Source organism: Salvelinus alpinus, chromosome 2 (genome assembly GCF_045679555.1).
Source record: "Salvelinus alpinus chromosome 2, SLU_Salpinus.1, whole genome shotgun sequence".
NCBI classification, from domain to species: Eukaryota; Metazoa; Chordata; class Actinopteri; order Salmoniformes; family Salmonidae; genus Salvelinus; species Salvelinus alpinus.
This window is the reverse complement of record NC_092087.1, coordinates 6,831,264-6,856,263: the sequence shown is the minus strand read 5'-3', so window position 1 is coordinate 6,856,263 and position 25,000 is coordinate 6,831,264. Positions and strand designations below refer to the sequence as shown.

At 42.5% G+C, this 25,000-nt stretch overlaps 1 protein-coding gene across 3 annotated transcripts in view; it reads right to left on the bottom strand.

The window, feature by feature from the left end:
* LOC139553216 (poly(rC)-binding protein 2-like) overlaps window positions 1-25,000 on the bottom strand; it is a 174,270-nt gene that overhangs the window by 32,465 nt on the left and 116,805 nt on the right. For 2 of the 3 annotated variants that reach the window (XM_071365290.1, XM_071365300.1), the window contains exons 5-9: window positions 24,698-24,814; window positions 8,158-8,289; window positions 5,437-5,565; window positions 4,064-4,138; window positions 1,993-2,064 (exon numbers count right to left, since the gene is read on the bottom strand). In XM_071365290.1, the coding sequence (XP_071221391.1) occupies window positions 1,993-2,064; window positions 4,064-4,138; window positions 5,437-5,565; window positions 8,158-8,289; window positions 24,698-24,814 (525 nt within the window). Of the gene's footprint in view, window positions 1-1,992; window positions 2,065-4,063; window positions 4,139-5,436; window positions 5,566-8,157; window positions 8,290-24,625; window positions 24,671-24,697; window positions 24,815-25,000 lie in introns of those variants that run through there. The other variant, XM_071365310.1, reaches the window with a different exon arrangement.

Genomic DNA, 25,000 nt, shown 5'->3' with positions numbered 1-25,000 from the left:
GAATCCCCGAACTGACAAGGTAAAAATCTGTCGTTCTGCCCCCTGAACATGGCAGTTAACCCACTGTTCCTAGGTCGTCATTGTAAATAAGAATGTGTTCTAAAAACTGATTTGCCTAGTTTAAATAAAGGTTTAAACCTCTTGACACTACAGGGGGTGCTGTTTCAACTTCGACATTTAGCGTTCCCAAATTAAACTGCCTCGTACTCAATTCTTGCTCGTACAATATGCATATTATTATTACTATTGGATAGAAAACACTCTCTAGTATCTAAAACCGTTTGAATTATTTCTCTGAGTGAAACAGAACTCGTTTGGCAGCGAAATTCCTGATAGGTACTGCAAAATCTGAAAATGTTGACTCTGTTCTAGGATCAGTTTAAAACTCTGTATGCATCCTATGGGTCGTCATGAACTGCACCCGCCTTCCCCTGGATGTCAGTAACCAATGAGAAGTGGAATGGAGCTTCTACGTAGATCTCAGAGCTTATAAAACCCCATGGCATGCAGTGTCCGCTCTTTTCGACTTTCTTCAAGACGCAGAGGAGGACATCAGAATGGCATGCTCAAACGCTCTCGTTTTAGGCCTTATGTATATCCGTCTGTGATTTAATTCGATATAAGTGTTAGAAACATCATAACGAAGTTATTTTAAACCGAGTTATATCAGTTTATGCGAGTATATTGCTATTTTCGGTATTTCCTTAGTATTGCGCTTTGGGCATGTCTGTGCGACATAGCTATTGTTAGCTGCTAATTCCAAAGGTGAAGAGGACGTTTTAGGACCGTGCAACGATTCTTTTGGACAAAGGACATCTTGCCCAAGATTCTGATGGAAGCTCGTCCAAAAGTAAGAGATATTTACGATGTTATTCCGTATTTATGTGGAAAAATGTAAAAGTGTATGGTCGCCATTTTTGCAGGCACTGGTCTGGCTGTAACGCACACTGTATGTCTAGTAACGTTAATTTTAAAAATCTAACACAGCGATTGCATTAAGAACTAATTTATCTTTCATTAGCTGTCCAACTTGTATTTTTTAGTCAAGTTTATGAATAGTTTTCGATTAGAATAGGTGCTTCACCAAGATGGCGCCGGACAGATTCCTCTAAGTTTTGGCCAATAATTCTCATTGTATAACCACGATTTGCGCCGCTAAATATGCACATTTTCGAACAAACTCTATATGCATTGTGTAATATGATGTTATAGGACTGTCATCTGAAGAATTCTGAGAAGGTTAGTGAAAAAATTTATATCTTTTGGTGACTTATACTAATCGCTATGTTTTTGCTTGAATCAATGCTGTTGTGATGTTTGCTATTGTGGTAAGCTAATATAACGTTATATTGTGTTTTCGCTGTAAAACACTTAGAAAATCTGAAATATTGTCTGGATTCACAAGATCTGTGTCTTTCAATTGCTGTACGCTGTGTATTTTTAAGAAATGTTTTATGATGAGTAATAAGGTAATACACGTTGCTCTCTGTAGTTATTCTAGTCGCTTTGGTGAGTTTTGTGATAGTGGCTGCAATGGTAAACTATGATTTATACCTGAAATATGCACATTTTTCTAACAAAACATATGCTATACAATAAATATGTTATCAGACTGTCATCTGATGAAGTTTCTTCTTGGTTAGTGGCTATTTATATCTTTATTTGGTCGAATTTGTGATAGCTACTGATGGAGTAAAAAACTGGTGGAGTAAAAAAATGGTGTCTTTTGCTAACGTGGTTAGCTAATAGATTTACATATTGTGTCTTCCCTGTAAAACATTTTAAAAATCAGAAATGATGGCTGGATTCACAAGATGTGTATCTTTCATCTGGTGTCTTGGACTTGTGATTTAATGATATTTAGATGCTAGTATTTACTTGTGACGCTATGCTAGGCTATGCTAGTCAGCTTTTTTACTGTGGGGGGTGCTCCCGGATCCGGGTTTGGGAGGAATTAGAGGTTAACTTTACAATAAATAAAATAATACTCACTTGTTGTAAATCCAGCCCTCCCTGGGCCACATGGAAGAGAGGATGGGATCCATATTCAGAAGTCTCAAACACCTTCAAGCACAGAGACAGACAGACAGACAGACCAGGGGTCAGACTTGGTACAGTCCGAACTGTAGGATGTTACAGACCTCTTCCCTCCCTACATAACTAAAGTAAAGGGGCACAAGGGTCAGACTCACCTCGGTAAATGTCCCTACAGTATCTGTAGGTGTCCCTACAGTATCATTCTCATCCTCTTTCCTCATCAACGTCAGAGATTTAACATCAAACACATCATCGTTTGGCAGGAACGATTTATCTGATCTTAAAAAAGCCATTGATTTAGGGAATCACAGCCACGAGCATCAATGTCTTGCGTCCCAAATGGCACCCTATTCCCTATCTAGTGCACTACTTTCAACAGGGGCCCATAGGACTCTGGCCAAAAGTAGTGCACTATGTAGGGAATAGGGTGCCATTTGGGACGGGGCTGCATATCCACTTTAATGTGTTTTCTGCTCTGGAATTGCAGCTCTTGAACCCAGGCAGAAAATGATGAATATTCATGAAGATCATTGATCTTGATATTATTATATGCTGCACGCAAACGTGTCTGTGTGTGTTAGTGTGTATGTGTTAGTGTGTGTTAGTGTGTGTTAGTGTGTATGTGTTAGTGTGTGTTAGTGTGTATGTGTTAGTGTGTGTTAGTGTGTGTTAGTGTGTGTGTATGTGTTAGTGTGTGTGTGTTAGTGTGTGTTAGTGTGTGTTAGTGTGTGTGTGTTAGTGTGTGTGTGTTAGTGTGTGTGTGTGTGGGTTATTGTGTGTGTGTGTTAGTGTGTGTGTGTATGTGTTATGTGTTAATGTGTGTGTATGTGTTAATGTGTGTGTATGTGTTAATGTGTGCGTGTATTAGTGTGTGTTAGTGTGTGTGTGGGTTATTGTGTGTGTGGGTTAGTGTGTGTGTGTGTGTGTGTTAGTGTGTGTGTGTTAGTGTGTGTGTGCAGGTGTATGGGTGTGTGTTAGTGTGGGTGTGTGTTAGTGTGTGTGTGCAGGTGTATGGGTGTGTGTTAGTGTGTGTGTGTTAGTGTGTGTGTGTTAATGTGTATGTGTAAATGTGTGTGTGTGTGTGTGTATGTGTTAATGTGTGTGTGTTAGTGTGTGCGTGTGTTAGTGTGTGTGTGTGTGTGTGTGTGTGTGTGTGTGTGTGTGTGTGTGTGTGTGTGTGTGTGTGTGTGTGTGTGCAGGTGTATGTGTGTGTGTTAGTGTGTGTGTGCAGGTGTATGTGTGTGTGCAGGTGTATGGGTGTGTGTTAGTGTGTGTGTGCAGGTGTGTGTGTTGTGTGTGATTCTAATGAGTAGTCATGCTAAACTATGATGAATAAACATTTGGTTCTCTTTGGTGTCCTCTGACTAAGCTTTGATGCAGTCAGTCATCCACGTGTGTGTGTGTGTGTGTGTGTGTGTGTGTGTGTGTGTGTGTGTGTGTGTGTGTGTGTGTGTGTGTGTGTGTGTGTGTGTGTGTGTGTGTGTGTGTGTGTGTGTGTGTGTGTGTGTGTGTGTGTGTGTGTGTGTGTTAGTGTGTGTGTGTATGTGGAGTATGAGATAAGGGTGTGTTTGGCCTGGTAGTAGGCCGTCATTGTAAATAAGAATATGTTGTTGACTGACTTGCTGAGTTAAATAAAGGTTAAATTTAAAAAAAATAAAACAATTCCAGTGAATGAATACAGACTGAGGGTTGAATATGTGATTCAGATATTTGAAATACTTGGGTTCAGGACTATTCTCTTTCTAATCGCACCTTGAAGTACTTCAAATATATACAATCAATATTGCAAAATGGTGTGGAGACCGGAGGACTTCGGCTGGATATTGTGAGGTGGTTCCCCGGAAAAAGAATTGTCCAATCAGGTCGATGATGTCATAATGAGTGGACTGGCGGACATTTTGAGTGTCCCCCCCCGTCCTTCGTAGGTCTGATTCTCTCACTTGTTACTGTATGTGATGTTTAAGGTTGATGTGACGCTATACTTTTCTACGTTGTGTTATGTTACGGGGGGGTTCTGGTTCCTCACCTGGTTCCCGCCGATCATGACTGTTCCCGGGGAGGGGCCGGGTCGATACGGAATAGTGGCTCCTTTCGGAGGTGACTAGATACAAGACGATCACAATTGAAACAGTATTAAACTCAGGGTAGCTTTTTAGTAAAAACATCACAGCACAATTGAGGGCATAAAAAAAAACACACAATCAAATATAGTTGTGCAGCCTAAAAGGACAGATGAGTTGCAGAAGGTTGGCGCCAACAGACGTTGGTTTGGGAAAACTTCTACATACTTTGAACGTCTCCTTTAGCCTGGCCGGAGTGCCAGATAGGATTTAAACCCAGGTCTGAGGGACTAAATATATATCAATATGGTCAATACAGGCTCCCGTTGAGGGCCATTTTCTGTTATAATCTCCACCCGGCACAGCCAGAAGAGGACTGGCCACCCCTCATAGTCTGGTTCCTCTCTAGGTTTCTTCCTAGGTTCTGGCCTTTCTAGGGAGTTTTTTCCTATCCACCGTGCCTCTACACCTGCATTGCTTGCTGTTTGGGGTTTTAGGCTGGGTTTCTGTACAGCACTTTGTGACATCAGCTGATGTAAGAAGGGCTTTATAAATACATTTGATTGATTGATTGACTAGAAACAAAACAAACAAAAAAAACACACAACAGTAATTCAGCAAAACGTAGATGTATCTATCGTTGATTCCACAACTACATGAAAGTGCACGCTTGGATAGCGTCAGCATTTCTCTTCTCCCCCCAGCAGAGATTAAGGTGGAATAACAATGAGTTACTAAATCCTTTGATTTCTCTGTTTTAGCATTTAAGGCTAATCCTCATAAATACTCTACTCGCTGTGGTAAGCTAGTTCTTAAGCCTTGCAGATAAGAGGTTTTAATACATTTTAGATATTGTATTACAGACAAACAGATAGACAAACAGACATGACATCAGAGGGCACCATCAGACTAACTCTTGAAATAGCAAGTTCACACTTGTGTAAAAAAACAAACAAAAAAAAACAACATATAATGGCCAGTAACAAGCAGTGGCCATATAACAAGCAGTGGCCAGTTTATTAGGTACACCACCCCGTTCACAAATAAATGGATCACTTCTACAGACAGTGAATTACGTTGCCACGGCTTGTTATATAAAGCAGGCAGACAGGCATCAAGACATTCAGTTACTGTTCATTTCAACATTAGAATGAGCCCCCCCCAAACAGTAAAAATTGCCGGAGTCCGTCTTTAAATCAATTCTGACCTTCCGTCTCTTACCATGGCTGGTAATGACGTGATGTTGAAAACCACTAGGCCATACAAATAAAAACAACACTGATATCTGCTAAATGCTTTCGGGATGAAGTGTTTGAGAATTCAGCCGGGTGTACAGTACCTCGAGAATGACAGTGCAGATGAGTTTAACACACTGGATGACGGCGTCTTGGGTTCCAGATATCGTCACTCCTCTCTCGGTGGAGTTGGGAAGAAGGTCCCCAGCTACCTGTACTTGTGCCCCGGTGGTCTGTTGAGTGAGAAAATACACAGGTCATTTGTCTGCTTTACAAGAGAAAATACACAGGTAATTTATCTGTTTGCTTTACAAGAGAAAATACACAGGTAATTTATCTGTTTGCTTTACAAGAGAAAATACACAGGTCATTTATCTGTTTGCTTTACAAGAGAAAATACACAGGTCATTTATCTGTTTGCTTTACAAGAGAAAATACACAGGTAATTTATCTGTTTGCTTTACAAGAGAAAATACACAGGTAATTTATCTGTTTGCTTTACAAGAGAAAATACACAGGTCATTTATCTGTTTGCTTTACAAGAGAAAATACACAGGTAATTTATCTGTTTGCTTTACAAGAGAAAATACACAGGTAATTTATCTGTTTGCTTTACAAGAGAAAATACACAGGTAATTTATCTGTTTGCTTTACAAGAGAAAATATACAGGTAATTTATCTGTTTGCTTTACAAGAGAAAATACACAGGGAATTTATCTGTTTGCTTTACAAGAGAAAATACACAGGTAATTTATCTGTTTGCTTTACAAGAGAAAATACATAGGTAATTTATCTGTTTGCTTTACAAGAGAAAATACACAGGTAATTTATCTGTTTGCTTTACAAGAGAAAATACATAGTTAATTTATCTGTTTGCTTTACAAGAGAAAATACACAGGTAATTTATCTGTTTGCTTTACAAGATAAAATACACAGGTAATTTATCTGTTTGCTTTACAAGAGAAAATACACAGGTAATTTATCTGTTTGCTTTACAAGAGAAAATACACAGGTAATTTATCTGTTTGCTTTACAAGAGAAAATACATAGGTAATTTATCTGTTTGCTTTACAAGAGAAAATACACAGGTAATTTATCTGTTTGCTTTACAAGAGAAAATACACAGGTAATTTATCTGTTTGCTTTACAAGATAAAATACACAGGTAATTTATCTGTTTGCTTTACAAGAGAAAATACACAGGTAATTTATCTGTTTGCTTTACAAGAGAAAATACACAGGTAATTTATCTGTTTGCTTTACAAGAGAAAATACACAGGTAATTTATCTGTTTGCTTTACAAGAGAAAATACACAGGTAATTTATCTGTTTGCTTTACAAGAGAAAATACACAGGTAATTTATCTGTTTGCTTTACAAGAGAAAATACACATGTCAAGCTTAACTCCTTATTGTTTACCTTTCAATTCTGTCTCATATTTAAATTACAAATAGACACAGACACTTTCTCAACTGTCTAAAAACAATTCTCCTCTCAAGTTGAAATGGTTCAAAAGGTTCAAATGGTTCAAAAGGTTCAAGTGGTTCAAATGGTTCAAATGGTTCATATAGTTCAAATGGTTCAAATGGTTCAAATGGTTCAAATGGTTCATATAGTTCAAATGGTTCAAATGGTTCAAATGGTTCAAATGGTTCAAATTGTTCAAGGAGTTTATTTGCCTTTTGCAGGTATTAAAAGTCATATAATGTTTTGTTTGAGATCTCTGTGTATTACGTACACATGTATAGTGATTTATTTAACCTTTATTTAACCTTTATTTAACTAGGCAAGTCAGTTAAGAACACACTCTTATTTACAATGACGGCCTGTGGGCCAATTGTACGCCGTCCTGTGGGACTCCCAATCAGGTCCTCCATCCGTTCCTAAACAGAACATCTATTAAACGTCCGGAGTGGTAAGATCAGGAAAAAAACGGTTTAGTCATATTTACTGAAGTACTACAAGTAGGATAAAAACACAAGTCAGTTTCCTCCTCGGGTCTTCTCATCCATTGCTCTGATCTGAAATAACTGACCAGGTGAAAGCCATCCTAATGGGGCGGCAGGTAGCCTAGTGGTTAGAGTGTAGAGGCGGCAGGTAGCCTAGTGGTTAGAGTGTAGAGGCGGCAGGTAGCCTAGTGGTTAGAGTGTAGAGGCGGCAGGTAGCCTAGTGGTTAGAGTGTAGGGGCGGCAGGTAGCCTAGTGGTTAGAGTGTAGAGGCGGCAGGTAGCCTAGTGGTTAGAGTGTAGAGGCGGCAGGTAGCCTAGTGGTTAGAGTGTAGGGGCGGCAGGTAGCCTAGTGGTTAAAGCGTTGAGGCCAGTAACCGGAATAGTTGCTGGATCGAATCCCTGAGCTGACAAGGTAAAAATCTGTCGGTCTGAGCAAGGCTGTTAATCCACTGTTTCCCGGGCGCCGTGGATGATGATTAAGGCAGCCCCCCCCCCGCCCCTCTCTGATTCAGAGGGGGTGGGTTAAATGAGGAAGACACATTTCAGTTGAATGCATTCAGTTGTACAACTGACTAGGTATCCCCTCTTTCCCCTTTAATGATGAGCTTCCACCATATTGTTTTCACCTGTCAAATGGGAAAAATCCACCTGTCATTTTTCTGACACACAGATGCATAATAAACTGTATCACATGAATCAGACTTTGAACAGGCTCTGTCCTCTCCTCACCTGCTTTACTGTACTGTACTGAAAGAACAGACAGACAACGAGCCACCATTTCGTTTTCACAGGTCAAGTCTTTTCCAATCAGTGCAGACGAAGGGGAGGAGACTAGCAGAGGACAGACGTCGAAGCGATTGGTAAAGAGAAACACTCACCTCTCTGATCTCCTTGATCTTGGAGCCGCCCTTCCCGATGAGAGAGCCACATTGGCTGGCAGGAATGACCAATCGTAGGGTGACGGGAGGCTTGCTGGTGACCGTGCCATTGGCTACCAGAGTTGAAAGGTCCTAGAGAGAACAAAGCTGATTGGTTGTAGAAGGCTTGTACCTTTAAAGCTTTTAGTAATTTAGTAAAAACTCTTAGTCAGAGTGACTTATTCTTACTGTATTCAACTAAGGTAGGTAAAAAGAACCACATAGCACAGTGACGCTACAGCCAGGGGTTTAGTAGGGACATTCATGCTGGTAAGTAATGTAAAGACCGTTCCTATACTTGTATTAAACACCACCTGGAACATCCTGCCAGTCAAGAGAAAGAAAGGCTGATCGAACAGCTGTCTACCTGCCTGCCTGTCACACACACACACACACACACACACACACACACACACACACACACACACACACACACACACACACACACAATCTCCTTAATTAAGCTATAGGTAATAAATATCATCCTAAATAATGGCACCAATCAATTAGCCGTAGCGTTGCACCAATCAATTAGCCGTAGCATTGCGCCAATCAATTAGCCGTAGCATTGCGCCAATCAATTAGCCGTAGCATTGCGCCAATCAATTAGCCGTAGCATTGCACCAATCAATTAGCCGTAGCATTGCGCCAATCAATTAGCCGTAGCATTGCACCAATCAATTAGCCATAACATTGCACCAATCAAATAGCCTTATGCATCGCACCAATCAATTAGCCGTAGCATCGCACCAATCAATTAGCCGTAGCATCGCACCAATCAATTAGCCGTAGCATCGCACCAATCAATTAGCCGTAGCATCGCACCAATCAATTAGCCGTAGCATCGCACCAATCAATTAGCCGTAGCATGTCTCTAGTAGCGTTTGAAATGTAAATAGCATGGGCTGTCCAGCCGCCCATCACATCAGTTTAGAGGCTACGTGACCAGAATCAGTAGTATGCTTCCTTGACTCAAACCTATAGTCTCCCCCCTGCAGAATTCAACGTAATGCACACATGATTATGTGTTTCTCTCCAAACAGAACGTGTGTATAAATTATCAAGGGGTTTGGCGTTTGGAAGGATCGTTTTAGTATTCTTTCAGCGCTAACTCCTAAATCTCTTGAGCACTGCTTGGAATGGATGGGAGAGAAAATATACGTTTGTATTCAAAATAACCTGGAGATGAATATCCGTATGCCGACGAGGCAGTGACTTCCTGTCTCTCTATTTTAATCTCTCTTAATGTCTTTCTCCTCTCCTCTCCTCTCCTCTCCTCTCCTCTCCTCTCCTCTCCTCTCCTCTCCTCTCCTCTCCTCTCCTCTCCTCTCTCCTCTCCTCTCCTCTCCTCTCCTCTCCTCTCCTCTCCTCTCCTCTCCTCTCCTCTCCCCTCCCTCCTTCCTTCCTTCCTTCCTTCCTTCCTTCCTTCCTTCCTTCCTTCCTTCCTTCCTTCCTTCCTTCCTTCCTTCCTTCCTTCCTTCCTTCCGTATCTCTATCCCATCCCTCCCCTCCCTCCCCCTCTCTCTCTCTGTATCTCCCTCCCCCTCCCTCTCTCTCTGTATCTCTATCCCCCTCCCTCTCTCTCCCCTTCCCTCTCTCTCTGTATCTCCCTCCCCTCCCTCTCTCTCTGTATCTCTCTCCCCCTCCCTCTGTATCTCCCCCCCCCCCCTCTCTCCCCCGTCTCTTCCCCTCCCTCCCTCCCTCCCATCTCTCTCTCTGTTAGCTATGCCTCTGTCTGGTTGATTGGACGGCCAGTTTCTCCTTATGTGGATCAGGGAGAATTAAATGTCACCTCTGAAGATTTAATTTAAAACTATGAAATACTCTCTTAATAGAACAGTATAATCCTCCTTAGTCAATCCAACACTCTAAATCAGTGAACAAACCACAGGAAATAGCTACTTCCTTCTATAAGGGACTCAGACTGTCTGTCTGTCTGTCTGTCTGTCTGTCTGTCTGTCTGTCTGTCTGTCTGTCTGTCTGTCTGTCTGTCTGTCTGTCTGTCTGTCTGTCTGTCTGTCTGTCTGTCTGTCTGTCTGTCTGTCTGTCTGTCTGTCTGTCTGTCTGTCTGTCTGTCTGTCTGTCTGTCTGTCTGTCTGTCTGTCTGTCTCTCTCTCTCTCTCTCTCTCTCTCTCTCTCTCTCTCTCTCTCTCTCTCTCTCTCTCTCTCTCTCTCTCTCTCTCTCTCTCTCTCTCTCTCTCTCTCTCTCTCTCTCTCTCTCTCTCTCTCTCTCTCTCTCTCTCTCTCTCTCTCTCTCTCTCTCTCTCTCTCTCTCTCTCTCTCTCTCTCTCTCTCTCTCTCTCTCTCTCTCTCTCTCTCTCTCTCTCTCTCTCTCTCTCTCTCTCTCTCTCTCTCTCTCTCTCTCTCTCTCTCTCTCTCTCTCTCTCTCTCTCTCTCTCTCTCTCTCTCTCTCTCTCTCTCTCTCTCTCTCTCGGCCTTTCCAATATCCACACATACTACTTTGAATGCATGCCCTATATATATATATATATATATATATATATATATATATATATATATATATATATATATACACACACATGGTATGCTGGTACTATGGATATTCCCAATAGGTTCCAATATCCATACTAGCAATACTGTATATGTATAATGCATGTCCAATATATTGCTTCATTCTAAGCGCTGAGCTAGAGTGGGTACTGGGATCGTAGGCAAAGAAACACTTTCTCTTCTCTCCCTCATCTGCACTTTCTGATGGGAATGAAACAGCAATAGTAGTATATATATATATATATATATATATACAGTGGGGAGAACAAGTATTTGATACACTGCCGATTTTGCCGATTTTCCTACTTACAAAGCATGTAGAGGTCTGTAATTTTTATCATAGGTACACTTCAACTGTGAGAGACGGAATCTAAAACAAAAATCCCGAAAATCACATTGTATGATTTTTAAGTAATTAATTAGCATTTTATTGCATGACATAAGTATTTGATACATCAGAAAAGCAGAACTTAATATTTGGTACAGAATCCTTTGTTTGCAATTACAGAGATCATACGTTTCCTGTAGTTCTTGACCAGGTTTGGCAGTCTGGCAGTCTCTATGGGGGTGCCACAGGGTTCAATTCTTGGACCGACTCTCTTCTCTGTTTACATCAATGATGTCGCTCTTGCTGCTGGTGATTCTCTGATCCACCTCTACGCAGACGACACTATTCTGTATACTTCTGGCCCTTCTTTTGACACTGTGTTAACAACCCTCCAGGCGAGCTTCAATGCCATACAACTCTCCTTCCGTGGCCTCCAACTGCTCTTAAATACAAGTAAAACCAAATGCATGCTCTTCAACCGATCGCTGCCTGCTCCTGCCCGCCTGTCCAACATCACTACTTTGGACGGCTCTGACTTAGAATATGTGGACAACTACAAATACCTAGGTGTCTGGTTAGACTGTAAACTCTCCTTCCAGACCCACATCAAACATCTCCAATCCAAAGTCAAATCTAGAATTGGCTTCCTATTCCGCAACAAAGCATCCTTTACTCATGCTGCCAAACATACCCTTGTAAAACTGACCATCCTACCAATCCTCGACTTCGGTGATGTCATTTACAAAATAGCCTCCAAAACCCTACTCAATAAATTGGATGCAGTCTATCACAGTGCCATCCGTTTTGTCACCAAAGCCCCATATACTACCCACCACTGCGACCTGTACACTCTCGTTGGCTGGCCCTCGCTTCATACTCGTCGCCAAACCCACTGGTTCCAGGTCATCTACAAGACCCTGCTAGGTAAAGTCCCCCCTTACCTCAGCTCGCTGGTCACCATAGCAGCACCTACCTGTAGCACGCGCTCCAGCAGGTATATCTCTCTAGTCACCCCCAAAACCAATTCTTCCTTTGGACGCCTCTCCTTCCAGTTCTCTGCTGCCAATGACTGGAACGAACTACAAAAATCTCTGAAACTGGAAACACCTATCTCCCTCACTAGCTTTAAGCACCAGCTGTCAGAGCAGCTCATAGATTACTGCACCTGTACATAACCCATCTACAATTTAGCCCAAACAACTACCTCTTTACCTACTGTATTTATTTATTAATTTATTTTGCTCCTTTGCACCCCATTATTTCTGTCTCTACTTTGCACTTTCTTCCACTGCAAACCAACCATTCCAGTGTTTTTTAGTTTTTATTTTACTTGCTGTGTTGTACTCACTTCGCCTCCATGGCCTTTTTATATTTTTATTTATTTATACATATATTTGTTTGCCTTCACCTCCCTTATCTCACCTCACTTGCTCACATTGTATATAGACTTATTTTTTTTTCACTGTATTATTGACTATATGTTTGTTTTACTCCATGTGTAACTATGTGTTGTTGTATGTGTCGAACTGCTTTGCTTTATCTTGGCCAGGTCGCAATTGTAAATGAGAACGTGTTCTCAATTTGCCTACCTGGTTAAATAAAGGTTAAATAAATAAAAATAAATAAAAAGGTTTGCACACACTGCAGCAGGGATTTTGGCCCACTCCTCCATACAGACCTTCTCCAGATCCTTCAGGTTTCGGGGCTGTCGCTGGGCAATACAGACTTTCAGCTCCCTCCAAAGATTTTCTATTGGGTTCAGGTCTGGAGACTGGCTAGGCCACTCCAGGACCTTGAGATACTTCTTACGGAGCCACTCCTTAGTTGCCCTGGCTGTGTGTTTCGGGTCGTTGTCATGCTGGAAGACCCAGCCACGACCCATCATCAATGCTCTTACTGAGGGAAGGAGGTTGTTGGCTAAGATCTCGCAATACATGGCCCCATCCATCCTCCCCTCAATACGGTGCAGTCGTCCTGTCCCCTTTGCAGAAAAGCATCCCCAAAGAATGATGTTTCCACCTCCATGCTTCACGGTTGGGATGGTGTTCTTGGGGTTATACTCATCCTTCTTCTTCCTCCAAACACGGCGAGTGGAGTTTAGACCAAAAAGCTCTATTTTTGAATCATCAGACCACATGACCTTCTCCCATTCCTCCTCTGGATCATCCAGATGGTCATTGGCAAACTTCAGACGGGCCTGGACATGCGCCTGCTTGAGCAGGGGGACCTTGTGTGCGCTGCAGGATTTTAATCCATGACGGCGTAGTGTGTTACTAATGGTTTTCTTTGAGACTGTGGTCCCAGCTCTCTTCAGGTCATTGACCAGGTCCTGCCGTGTAGTTCTGGGCTGATCCCTCACCTTCCTCATGATCATTGATGCCCCACGAGGTGAAATCTTGCATGGAGCCCCAGACCGAGGGTGATTGACCATCATCTTGAACTTCTTCTATTTTCTTCTATTTTCTAATAATTGCGCCAACAGTTGTTGCCTTCTCACCAAGCTGCTTGCCTATTGTCCTGTAGCCCATCCCAGCCTTGTGCAGGTCTACAATTTTATCCCTGATGTCCTTACACAGCTCTCTGGTCTTGGCCATTGTGGAGAGGTTGGAGTCTGTTTGATTGAGTGTGTGGACAGGTGTCTTTTATACAGGTAACGAGTTCAAACAGGTGCAGTTAATACAGGTAATGAGTGGAGAACAGGAGGGCTTCTTAAAGAAAAACTAACAGGTCTGTGAGAGCCGGAATTCTTACTGGTTGGTAGGTGATCAAATACTTATGTCATGCAATAAAATGCAAATGAATTACTTAAAAATCATACAATGTGATTTTCTGGATTTTTGTTTTAGATTCCGTCTCTCACAGTTGAAGTGTACCTATGATAAAAATTACAGACCTCTACATGCTTTGTAAGTAGGAAAACCTGCAAAATCGGCAGTGTATCAAATACTTGTTCTCCCCACTGTATATATATATATATATATATTTAAGCAATAAGGCCTGAGGAGGTGTGGTATACGGCCAATATACCACGACTAAGGGCTGTTCTTAAGCACGACACAATGCAGAGTGCCTGGATACAGCCCTTAACCGTGGTATATTGGCAATGTACCGCAAACCTCCGAGGGGCCTTTTTACTATTATAAACTGGTTACCAGTTAAAAATACATGTTTTGTCATACCTGTGGTATACGGTCTGATATACCACGGCTGTCAGCCAATCAGCATTCAGGGCTCGAACTACCCAGTTTATATATATATATATATATATACTCATACTACTAAACAATCTATATATATATATATATAGATTGTTTAGTACAAATCTCTTTTTGTAACAAAAGCAAAGAGCAACACAGTGTGTCCTCAGAGGAAGTTAACAGAACATACAGTCATTCAGCCATTGAAATATGTGTGTGTTTCTTTCTGTTCTCTGTGTCTTTAAGAGTCACAATGCTATTACACAGTGTTGGTTTATATTGGGTTGGGGGGAAGTCAGACTACCATGTGATGACTTGTTATTGTTCATTGTAAAAGCAGAAAAGAGACATGGCTGACCCACCAGCTGGCCAAGTCTGAATGGAGCTCCTTGTAACCTTCTTTCTTTCAGTAGCGTGTTCTACATCACACTAAAACGTGCTCTTTATCACACTACTGTGTTGTACATCACGTGACTGGGTGGAGCAAGGCTCTAGGACTACCCCTAGTGTTACTATGACAACTCTGTCTTCACTGTGAAGGGATGAGAGGAGTTAACAGAGGGACTGTGAGAGGAGGTTCCTACAAGATGTCTGTAAGCCTGTATGTGTGACAGAAAGAGCGAGAGATAAATACACACACACACACACACACACACACACACACACACACACACACACACACACACACACACACACACACACACACACACACACACACACACACACACACACACACACACACACACACACACTGCACGCTCTCTCTCCCTGAATGTGTTTCAGATAACAGCTCCCCGCCAAAAACCGGTCTGATGTGATGTGTCAGTCTTGCCTCAGCAGCGATGCGATGACGCAGACTCGTAGAAACAAAACATCCACACATCTCAAGGATAAACTAGACCATTTATTTTTACAGAAAAAAGAGAGATGAACAAACCAAACCAAAATGCTGTACCATAGTTTCCCAGACAACGACGGTTCACTGAAGGCTTCGTACTTCCTCTCTCACGTAACATTTCCAAGCACCCGGCTCCTTTCTCTATCGCTGAAAAAGCTGGTCATGCCCTCAGTCGTGGATGCTTGTCGAGAGATGTTAGGCCCACTGCTGCTACAAAGATCAGTGAAATCCTGATTCCCAATGACACTGTCACGCATAGAATCCAGGATATAGCAGATGATATTGACTCACATGCAGGTTTTAGACAGAGCCCACACATCAAATTGGTTTGCAATCCAATTAGACGAGGCGACACACATTTTAAATGCCGCTTCTTGTATACATTTGTTTACATATATGAAGAATTTATATGATGCAAAGAGTTACCTCAGAACTGCAGGTGAAATATTCTGTGTTCTGAACGAGTACATAACGGGACATGAATTAGGAATTAGGGTCCGTCGAATTGGGATCTGTTAGGCCCTACCGACGAGACCGCTGCTCAACCTGTCCATGCAGGGACCCGTGCAAGTGGCATTTTCTAAGCAAACGATAAATTGGCAATTTCAAGAAAAGGCTGTGCGTCTGGAGAGACAGAGTGGGTAGAGGTACGGTGGCACTTCAGCAGGAGAGTCAATTTGTTAAAAACATTTTTTGTTAAAGAAAGAAAAAATAAGCAATATCTGTGTCTACTGATGTCCTGTTCAGCATGAGAAGGAGAACGTGAAGATGAGAAGGAGAACGTGAAGATGAGAAGGAGAACGTGAAGAGGAGAAGGAGAACGTGAAGATGAGAAGGAGAACGTGAAGAGGAGAAGGAGAACGTGAAGATGAGAAGGAGAACGTGAAGAGGAGAAGGAGAACGTGAAGATGAGAAGGAGAACGTGAAGAGGAGAAGGAGAACGTGAAGATGAGAAGGAGAACGTGAAGAGGAGAAGGAGGACGTGAAGAGGAGAAGGAGAACGTGAAGAGGAGAAGGAGAACGTGAAGAGGAGAAGGAGAACGTGAAGAGGAGAAGGAGAACGTGAAGATGAGAAGGAGAACGTGAAGAGGAGAAGGAGAACGTGAAGATGAGAAGGAGAACGTGAAGAGGAGAAGGAGGACGTGAAGAGGAGAAGGAGAACGTGAAGAGGAGAAGGAGAACGTGAAGATGAGAAGGAGAACGTGAAGAGGAGAAGGAGAACGTGAAGATGAGAAGGAGAACGTGAAGAGGAGAAGGAGAACGTGAAGAGGAGAAGGAGAACGTGAAGAGGAGAAGGAGAACGTGAAGAGGAGAAGGAGAACGTGAAGATGAGAAGGAGAACGTGAAGATGAGAAGGAGAACGTGAAGATGAGAAGGAGAACGTGAAGATGAGAAGGAGAACGTGAAGAGGAGAAGGAGAACGTGAAGAGGAGAAGGAGAACGTGAAGAGGAGAAGGAGAACGTGAAGAGGAGAAGGAGGACGTCAAGAGGAGAAGGAGAACGTGAAGAGGAGAAGGAGAACGTGAAGAGGAGAAGGAGAACGTGAAGAGGAGAAGGAGAACGTGAAGATGAGAAGGAGGACGTGAAGATGAGAACGTGAAGAGGAGAAGGAGGACGTGAAGAGGAGAAGGAGAACGTGAAGAGGAGAAGGAGAACGTGAAGAGGAGAAGGAGAACGTGAAGAGGAGAAGGAGGACCGGAGGTAAGCTTGCTATTGCTATAATTGATTTTTTTAAATAAAAACAATATGTTTCATTGCCCATAATGAAGCTACACTACTTGACCAAAAGTATGTCGACAGCCGCTCGTCAAACATCTCATTCCCAAAATCTGCAAAGAAAAAGGCATATCTCAGACTGGCCAATAAAAAGAAAAGATTAGGATGGGCAAAACAGCACAGACACTGGACAGAGGAACTCTGCCTAGACGGCCAGCATCCCGGAGTCACCTCTTCACTGTTAACGTTGAGACTGGTGTTTTGCGGGTACTATTTAATGAAGCTGCCAGCTGAGGACTTGTGAGGCGTCTGTTTCTCAAACTAGACATTCTAATGTACTTGTCCTCGTGCTCAGTTGTGCACTGGGGCCTCCCACCCCTCTTTCTATTCTGGTTAGAGCCAGTTTGCGCTGTTCTTTGAAGGGAGTAGTACACAGCGTTGTATGAGATCTTCACTTTCTTGGCAATTTCTCACATGGAATAGCCTTCATTTCTCAGAACAAGAATAGACTGACGAGTTTCAGAAGAAAGTTCTTTGTTTCTAGCCATTTTGAGCCTGTAATCAAACCCACAAATGCTGATGCTCCAGATACTCAACTAGTCTAAAGAAGGCCAGTTTTATTGCTTCTTTAATCAGAACAACAGTTTTCAGCTGTGCTAACAACATTGCAAAAGGGTTTTCTAATGATCAATTAGCCTTTTAAAATGATAAACTTGGATTAGCTAACACAACGTGCCATTGGAACACAGGAGTGATGTTTGCTGATAATGGGCCTCTGTACGCCTATGTCGATATTCCATTTAAAAGATCAGTCGTTTCCAGCTACAATAGTCATTTACAACATCTACACTGTATTTCTGATCAATTTGATGTTATTTTAACGGACCAAAAATTTGCTTTTTCTTTCAAAAACAAGGACATTTCTTAGTGACCCCAAACTTGTGAACGGTAGTGTATATTTTTTTTGACTTAAATAGTAATGAAATGAAAAAGGCCTTATTAGTCCTTACAGTCATCCCACAGTGCCTTTGAATTCCCTTTCAGAGAGTTTGGCCAGTCTTTGGTTTGAGGATCCTGTGGTGAGCTATTCATGCCTCGTTTGTTAATTTAGCCATGCAGATGTTCTCATATTCACACGCCCTAATCAACAGTCAACACAAATCTATTTTGTAACAACAATATCATGGAAATAAAATAGAATAAATTACATTTCTTTCTTTATTTATTAAATTTATAGTTTCCCAAATGAAAAAAACAGTTTCAAGTACACACCTGATGATATGTGGCTGCTGTGTTTAACACAACAATCGTGTTTTTCTCTAAATCATTGACGATCAGATACTTCAGTAGTAACTGGTTCTGTTCGGGATTATTATTATTATTTTATTTACAGTTGACAGTCAACTTTAGCCATGTTCAAAACGTAGACTATTCTCGTCTATAACATTAGTCTGTACAGAAACCAAAAGGTCTCCGGTGCTGCAGCTCATTCAATGTCATGTTCTGTTGATTTATGAAAAAAGATTATAATTGTCTCCAGTCAATGAAAATGATGTGGAATTTAATGTTTTTTTTTTCTTTCTGAGACCACAAATGAGCTTCATGAAGTGTTTTTATTATAGTGGATATTTTTTCACCCCTACTCTCGTTCGCAGTGGTCTGCCAATCCACAGCCTCCTGGCTACTTTGTCATGTAATGCTTACAGCATGAAGAACAGTTTCTAAAACTTAATATCTAATGCTCTGGTCTGTACTAGGGGTGAGGGTTAACTTCATATCTAATGCTCTGGTCTGTACTAGGGGTGAGGGTTAACTTCATATCTAATGCTCTGGTCTGTACTAGGGGTGAGGGTTAACTTCATATCTAATGCTCTGGTCTGTACTAGGGGTGAGGGTTAACTTCATATCTAATGCTCTGGTCTGTACTAGGGGTGAGGGTTAACTTCATATCTAATGATCTGGTCTGTACTAGGGGTGAGGGTTAACTTCATATCTAATGCTCTGGTCTGTACTAGGGGTGAGTGTTAACTGCATATCTAATGCTCTGGTCTGTACTAGGGATGAGGGTTAACTTCATATCTAATGCTCTGGTCTGTAATAGGGGTGAGGGTTAACTTCATATCTAATGCTCTGGTCTGTACTAGGGGTGAGTGTTAACTGCATATCTAATGCTCTGGTCTGTACTAGGGATGAGGGTTAACTTCATATCTAATGCTCTGGTCTGTACTAGGGGTGAGGGTTAACTTCATATCTAATGCTCTGGTCTGTGCTAGGGGTGAGGGTTAACTTCATATCTAATGCTCTGGTCTGTGCTAGGGGTGAGGGTTAACTTCATATCTAATGCTCTGGTCTGTGCTAGGGGTGAGGGTTAACTTCATATCTTATGCTCTGGTCTGTGCTAGGGGTGAGGGTTAACTTCATATCTAATGCTCTGGTCTGTACTAGGGTTGAGGGTTAACTTCATATCTAATGCTCTGGTCTGTACTAGGGGTGAGGGTTAACTTCATATCTAATGCTCTGGTCTGTACTAGGGGTGAGGGTTAACTTCATATCTAATGCTCTGGTCTGTGCTAGGGGTGAGGGTTAACTTCATATCTAATACTCTGGTCTGTACTAGGGGTGAGGGTTAACTGCACATCTAAGACTCTGGTCTGTACTAGGGGTGAGGGTTAACTTCATATCTAATGCTCTGGTCTGTAATAGGGGTGAGGGTTAACTTCATATCTAATGATCTGGTCTGTACTAGGGGTGAGGGTTAACTTCATATCTAATGCTCTGGTCTGTAATAGGGGTGAGGGTTAACTTCATATCTAATGCTCTGGTCTGTACTGAGAGTGAGGGTTAACTTCATATCTAATGATCTGGTCTGTACTAGGGGTGAGGGTTAACTTCATATCTAATGCTCTGGTCTGTACTAGGGGTGAGGGTTAACTTCATATCTAATGCTCTGGTCTGTACTAGGGGTGAGAGTTAACTTCATATCTAATGCTCTGGTCTGTGCTAGGGGTGAGGGTTAACTTCATATCTAATGCTCTGGTCTGTACTAGGGGTGAGGGTTAACTTCATATCTAATGCTCTGGTCTGTACTAGAGGTGAGGGTTAACTTCATATCTAATGCTCTGGTCTGTACTAGGGGTGAGGGTTAACTTCATATCTAATGCTATGGTCTGTGCTAGGGGTGAGGGTAAACTTCATATCTAATGCTCTGGTCTGTACTAGGGGTGAGAGTTAACTTCATATCTAATGCTCTGGTCTGTGCTAGGGGTGAGGGTTAACTTCATATCTAATGCTCTGGTCTGTAATAGGGGTGAGGGTTAACTTCATATCTAATGCTCTGGTCTGTGCTAGGGGTGAGGGTTAACTTCATATCTAATGCTCTGGTTTGTGCTAGGGGTGAGGGTTAACTTCATATCTAATGCTCTGGTCTGTGCTAGGGGTGAGGGTTAACTTCATATCTAATGCTCTGGTCTGTACTAGGGGTGAGGGTTAACTTCATATCTAATGCTCTGGTCTGTACTAGGGGTGAGGGTTAACTTCATATCTAATGCTCTGGTCTGTACTAGGGGTGAGGGTTAACTTCATATCTAATGCTCTGGTCTGTGCTAGGGGTGAGGGTTAACTTCATATCTAATGCTCTGGTCTGTGCTAGGGGTGAGGATTAACTTCATATCTAATGCTCTGGTCTGTGCTAGGGGTGAGGGTTAACTTCATATCTAATGCTCTGGTCTGTGCTAGGGGTGAGGGTTAACTTCATATCTAATGCTCTGGTCTGTACTAGGGGTGAGGGTTAACTTCATATCTAATGCTATGGTCTGTGCTAGGGGTGAGGGTTAACTTCATATCTAATGCTCTGGTCTGTACTAGGGGTGAGTGTTAACTGCATATCTAATGCTCTGGTCTGTACTAGGGATGAGGGTTAACTTCATATCTAATGCTCTGGTCTGTGCTAGGGGTGAGGGTTAACTTCATATCTAATGCTCTGGTCTGTACTAGGGGTGAGGGTTAACTTCATATCTAATGCTCTGGTCTGTGCTAGGGGTGAGGGTTAACTTCATATCTAATGCATTGGTCTGTACTAGGGGTGAGGGTTAACTTCATATCTAATGCTCTGGTCTGTGCTAGGGGTGAGGGTTAACTTCATATCTAATGCTCTGGTCTGTACTAGGGGTGAGGGTTAACTTCATATCTAATGCTCTGGTCTGTACTAGGGGTGAGGGTTAACTTCATATCTAATGCTCTGGTCTGTACTAGGGGTGAGGGTTAACTTCATATCTAATGCTCTGGTCTGTACTAGGGGTGAGGGTTAACTTCATATCTAATGCTCTGGTCTGTGCTAGGGGTGAGGGTTAACTTCATATCTAATACTCTGGTCTGTACTAGGGGTGAGGGTTAACTGCACATCTAAGACTCTGGTCTGTACTAGGGGTGAGGGTTAACTTCATATCTAATGCTCTGGTCTGTAATAGGGGTGAGGGTTAACTTCATATCTAATGATCTGGTCTGTACTAGGGGTGAGGGTTAACTTCATATCTAATGCTCTGGTCTGTAATAGGGGTGAGGGTTAACTTCATATCTAATGCTCTGGTCTGTACTGAGAGTGAGGGTTAACTTCATATCTAATGATCTGGTCTGTACTAGGGGTGAGGGTTAACTTCATATCTAATGCTCTGGTCTGTACTAGGGGTGAGGGTTAACTTCATATCTAATGCTCTGGTCTGTACTAGGGGTGAGAGTTAACTTCATATCTAATGCTCTGGTCTGTGCTAGGGGTGAGGGTTAACTTCATATCTAATGCTCTGGTCTGTACTAGGGGTGAGGGTTAACTTCATATCTAATGCTCTGGTCTGTACTAGAGGTGAGGGTTAACTTCATATCTAATGCTCTGGTCTGTACTAGGGGTGAGGGTTAACTTCATATCTAATGCTATGGTCTGTGCTAGGGGTGAGGGTAAACTTCATATCTAATGCTCTGGTCTGTACTAGGGGTGAGAGTTAACTTCATATCTAATGCTCTGGTCTGTGCTAGGGGTGAGGGTTAACTTCATATCTAATGCTCTGGTCTGTAATAGGGGTGAGGGTTAACTTCATATCTAATGCTCTGGTCTGTGCTAGGGGTGAGGGTTAACTTCATATCTAATGCTCTGGTTTGTGCTAGGGGTGAGGGTTAACTTCATATCTAATGCTCTGGTCTGTGCTAGGGGTGAGGGTTAACTTCATATCTAATGCTCTGGTCTGTACTAGGGGTGAGGGTTAACTTCATATCTAATGCTCTGGTCTGTACTAGGGGTGAGGGTTAACTTCATATCTAATGCTCTGGTCTGTACTAGGGGTGAGGGTTAACTTCATATCTAATGCTCTGGTCTGTGCTAGGGGTGAGGGTTAACTTCATATCTAATGCTCTGGTCTGTGCTAGGGGTGAGGATTAACTTCATATCTAATGCTCTGGTCTGTGCTAGGGGTGAGGGTTAACTTCATATCTAATGCTCTGGTCTGTGCTAGGGGTGAGGGTTAACTTCATATCTAATGCTCTGGTCTGTACTAGGGGTGAGGGTTAACTTCATATCTAATGCTATGGTCTGTGCTAGGGGTGAGGGTTAACTTCATATCTAATGCTCTGGTCTGTACTAGGGGTGAGTGTTAACTGCATATCTAATGCTCTGGTCTGTACTAGGGATGAGGGTTAACTTCATATCTAATGCTCTGGTCTGTGCTAGGGGTGAGGGTTAACTTCATATCTAATGCTCTGGTCTGTACTAGGGGTGAGGGTTAACTTCATATCTAATGCTCTGGTCTGTGCTAGGGGTGAGGGTTAACTTCATATCTAATGCATTGGTCTGTACTAGGGGTGAGGGTTAACTTCATATCTAATGCTCTGGTCTGTGCTAGGGGTGAGGGTTAACTTCATATCTAATGCTCTGGTCTGTACTAGGGGTGAGGGTTAACTTCATATCTAATGCTCTGGTCTGTACTAGGGGTGAGGGTTAACTTCATATCTAATGCTCTGGTCTGTACTAGGGGTGAGGGTTAACTTCATATCTAATGCTCTGGTCTGTACTAGGGGTGAGGGTTAACTTCATATCTAATGCTCTGGTCTGTGCTAGGGGTGAGGGTTAACTTCATATCTAATACTCTGGTCTGTACTAGGGGTGAGGGTTAACTGCACATCTAAGACTCTGGTCTGTACTAGGGGTGAGGGTTAACTTCATATCTAATGCTCTGGTCTGTAATAGGGCTGAGGGTTAACTTCATATCTAATGATCTGGTCTGTACTAGGGGTGAGGGTTAACTTCATATCTAATGCTCTGGTCTGTAATAGGGGTGAGGGTTAACTTCATATCTAATGCTCTGGTCTGTACTGAGACTGAGGGTTAACTTCATATCTAATGATCTGGTCTGTACTAGGGGTGAGGGTTAACTTCATATCTAATGCTCTGGTCTGTACTAGGGGTGAGGGTTAACTTCATATCTAATGCTCTGGTCTGTACTAGGGGTGAGGGTTAACTTCATATCTAATGCTCTGGTCTGTACTGGGGGTGAGGGTTAACTGCATATCTAATGCTCTGGTCTGTACTAGGGGTGAGGGTTAACTTCATATCTAATGCTATGGTCTGTGCTAGGGGTGAGGGTAAACTTCATATCTAATGCTCTGGTCTGTACTAGGGGTGAGGGTTAACTGCATATCTAATGCTCTGGTCTGTACTAGGGGTGAGTGTTAACTGCATATCTAATGCTCTGGTCTGTGCTAGGGGTGAGGGTTAACTTCATATCTAATGCTCTGGTCTGTACTAGGGGTGAGGGTTAACTTCATATCTAATGCTCTGGTCTGTGCTAGGGGTGAGGGTTAACTTCATATCTAATGATCTGGTCTGTACTAGGGGTGAGGGTTAACTTCATATCTAATGCTCTGGTCTGTACTGGCGGTGAGGGTTAACTGCATATCTAATGCTCTGGTCTGTACTAGGGGTGAGGGTTAACTTCATATCTAATGCTCTGGTCTGTGCTAGGGGTGAGGGTTAACTTCATATCTAATGCTCTGGTCTGTACTAGGGGTGAGGGTTAACTTCATATCTAATGCTCTGGTCTGTACTGGCGGTGAGGGTTAACTGCATATCTAATGCTCTGGTCTGTACTAGGGGTGAGGGTTAACTTCATATCTAATGCTATGGTCTGTGCTAGGGGTGAGGGTAAACTTCATATCTAATGCTCTGGTCTGTACTAGGGGTGAGGGTTAACTGCATATCTAATGCTCTGGTCTGTACTAGGGGTGAGTGTTAACTGCATATCTAATGCTCTGGTCTGTACTAGGGGTGAGGGTTAACTGCATATCTAATGCTCTGGTCTGTACTAGGGGTGAGGGTTAACTGCATATCTAATGCTCTGGTCTGTACTAGGGGTGAGGGTTAACTTCATATCTAATGCTCTGGTCTGTACTAGGGGTGAGGGTAAATGGTAGGCATGTTCTCTGCTATCCACCTCATGTTTTAATTATTATTTTGTGCATAGGGGAGGGTCACTTGTTTCTTTTCCAAGTGTTCAGGGAGGGGAGGGTAAAAAAAAAAAATTACTGAAGGGAGGGCCATCAATTTTCATTTCAGAGGGATTCAATTTTCTCCAGATATCCCTCATTATAAATAACGTACAGTCCCTTAACTCAGTCAGCACACTGTTCAAGGTCTATTGAATTGAATAGACCTTGTAGCAACATCCTCACTAATCATTCAGAGGTTTGAAAAGCAGGCAGAGAGATGAGGAGAGAAAAGAGAGTAAAAGAGAGACAGACCTCTTCCAGTTTGAGAGTGATCATAGTGAAGGCTCTGAAGACACAGAGAGACAGAGAGACAGACAGACAGACCTCTTCCAGTTTGAGAGTGATCATAGTGAAGGCTCTGAAGACACAGTCTGTAGGTCCTGTGATGGTGATGATCCTCTCTGGACACGAGCCCTCTGAGATGTTGACACGGGCGCTGCTCTGTGATGGATGGAATAGAGGGATGGAGGACAAGGAGGAGAGAGGAGAAGACAACAATCATTCCCACTGCACTACAGTGGTTCAGTAGCTGCGGAGACACAAGCACATGTATTTGGCCCTTTCGTTCCATGCCTATTTCAGTATTGAAGGTCCCTTGTCTTTGTCTTGGAAAGCCAGTCACTGAAC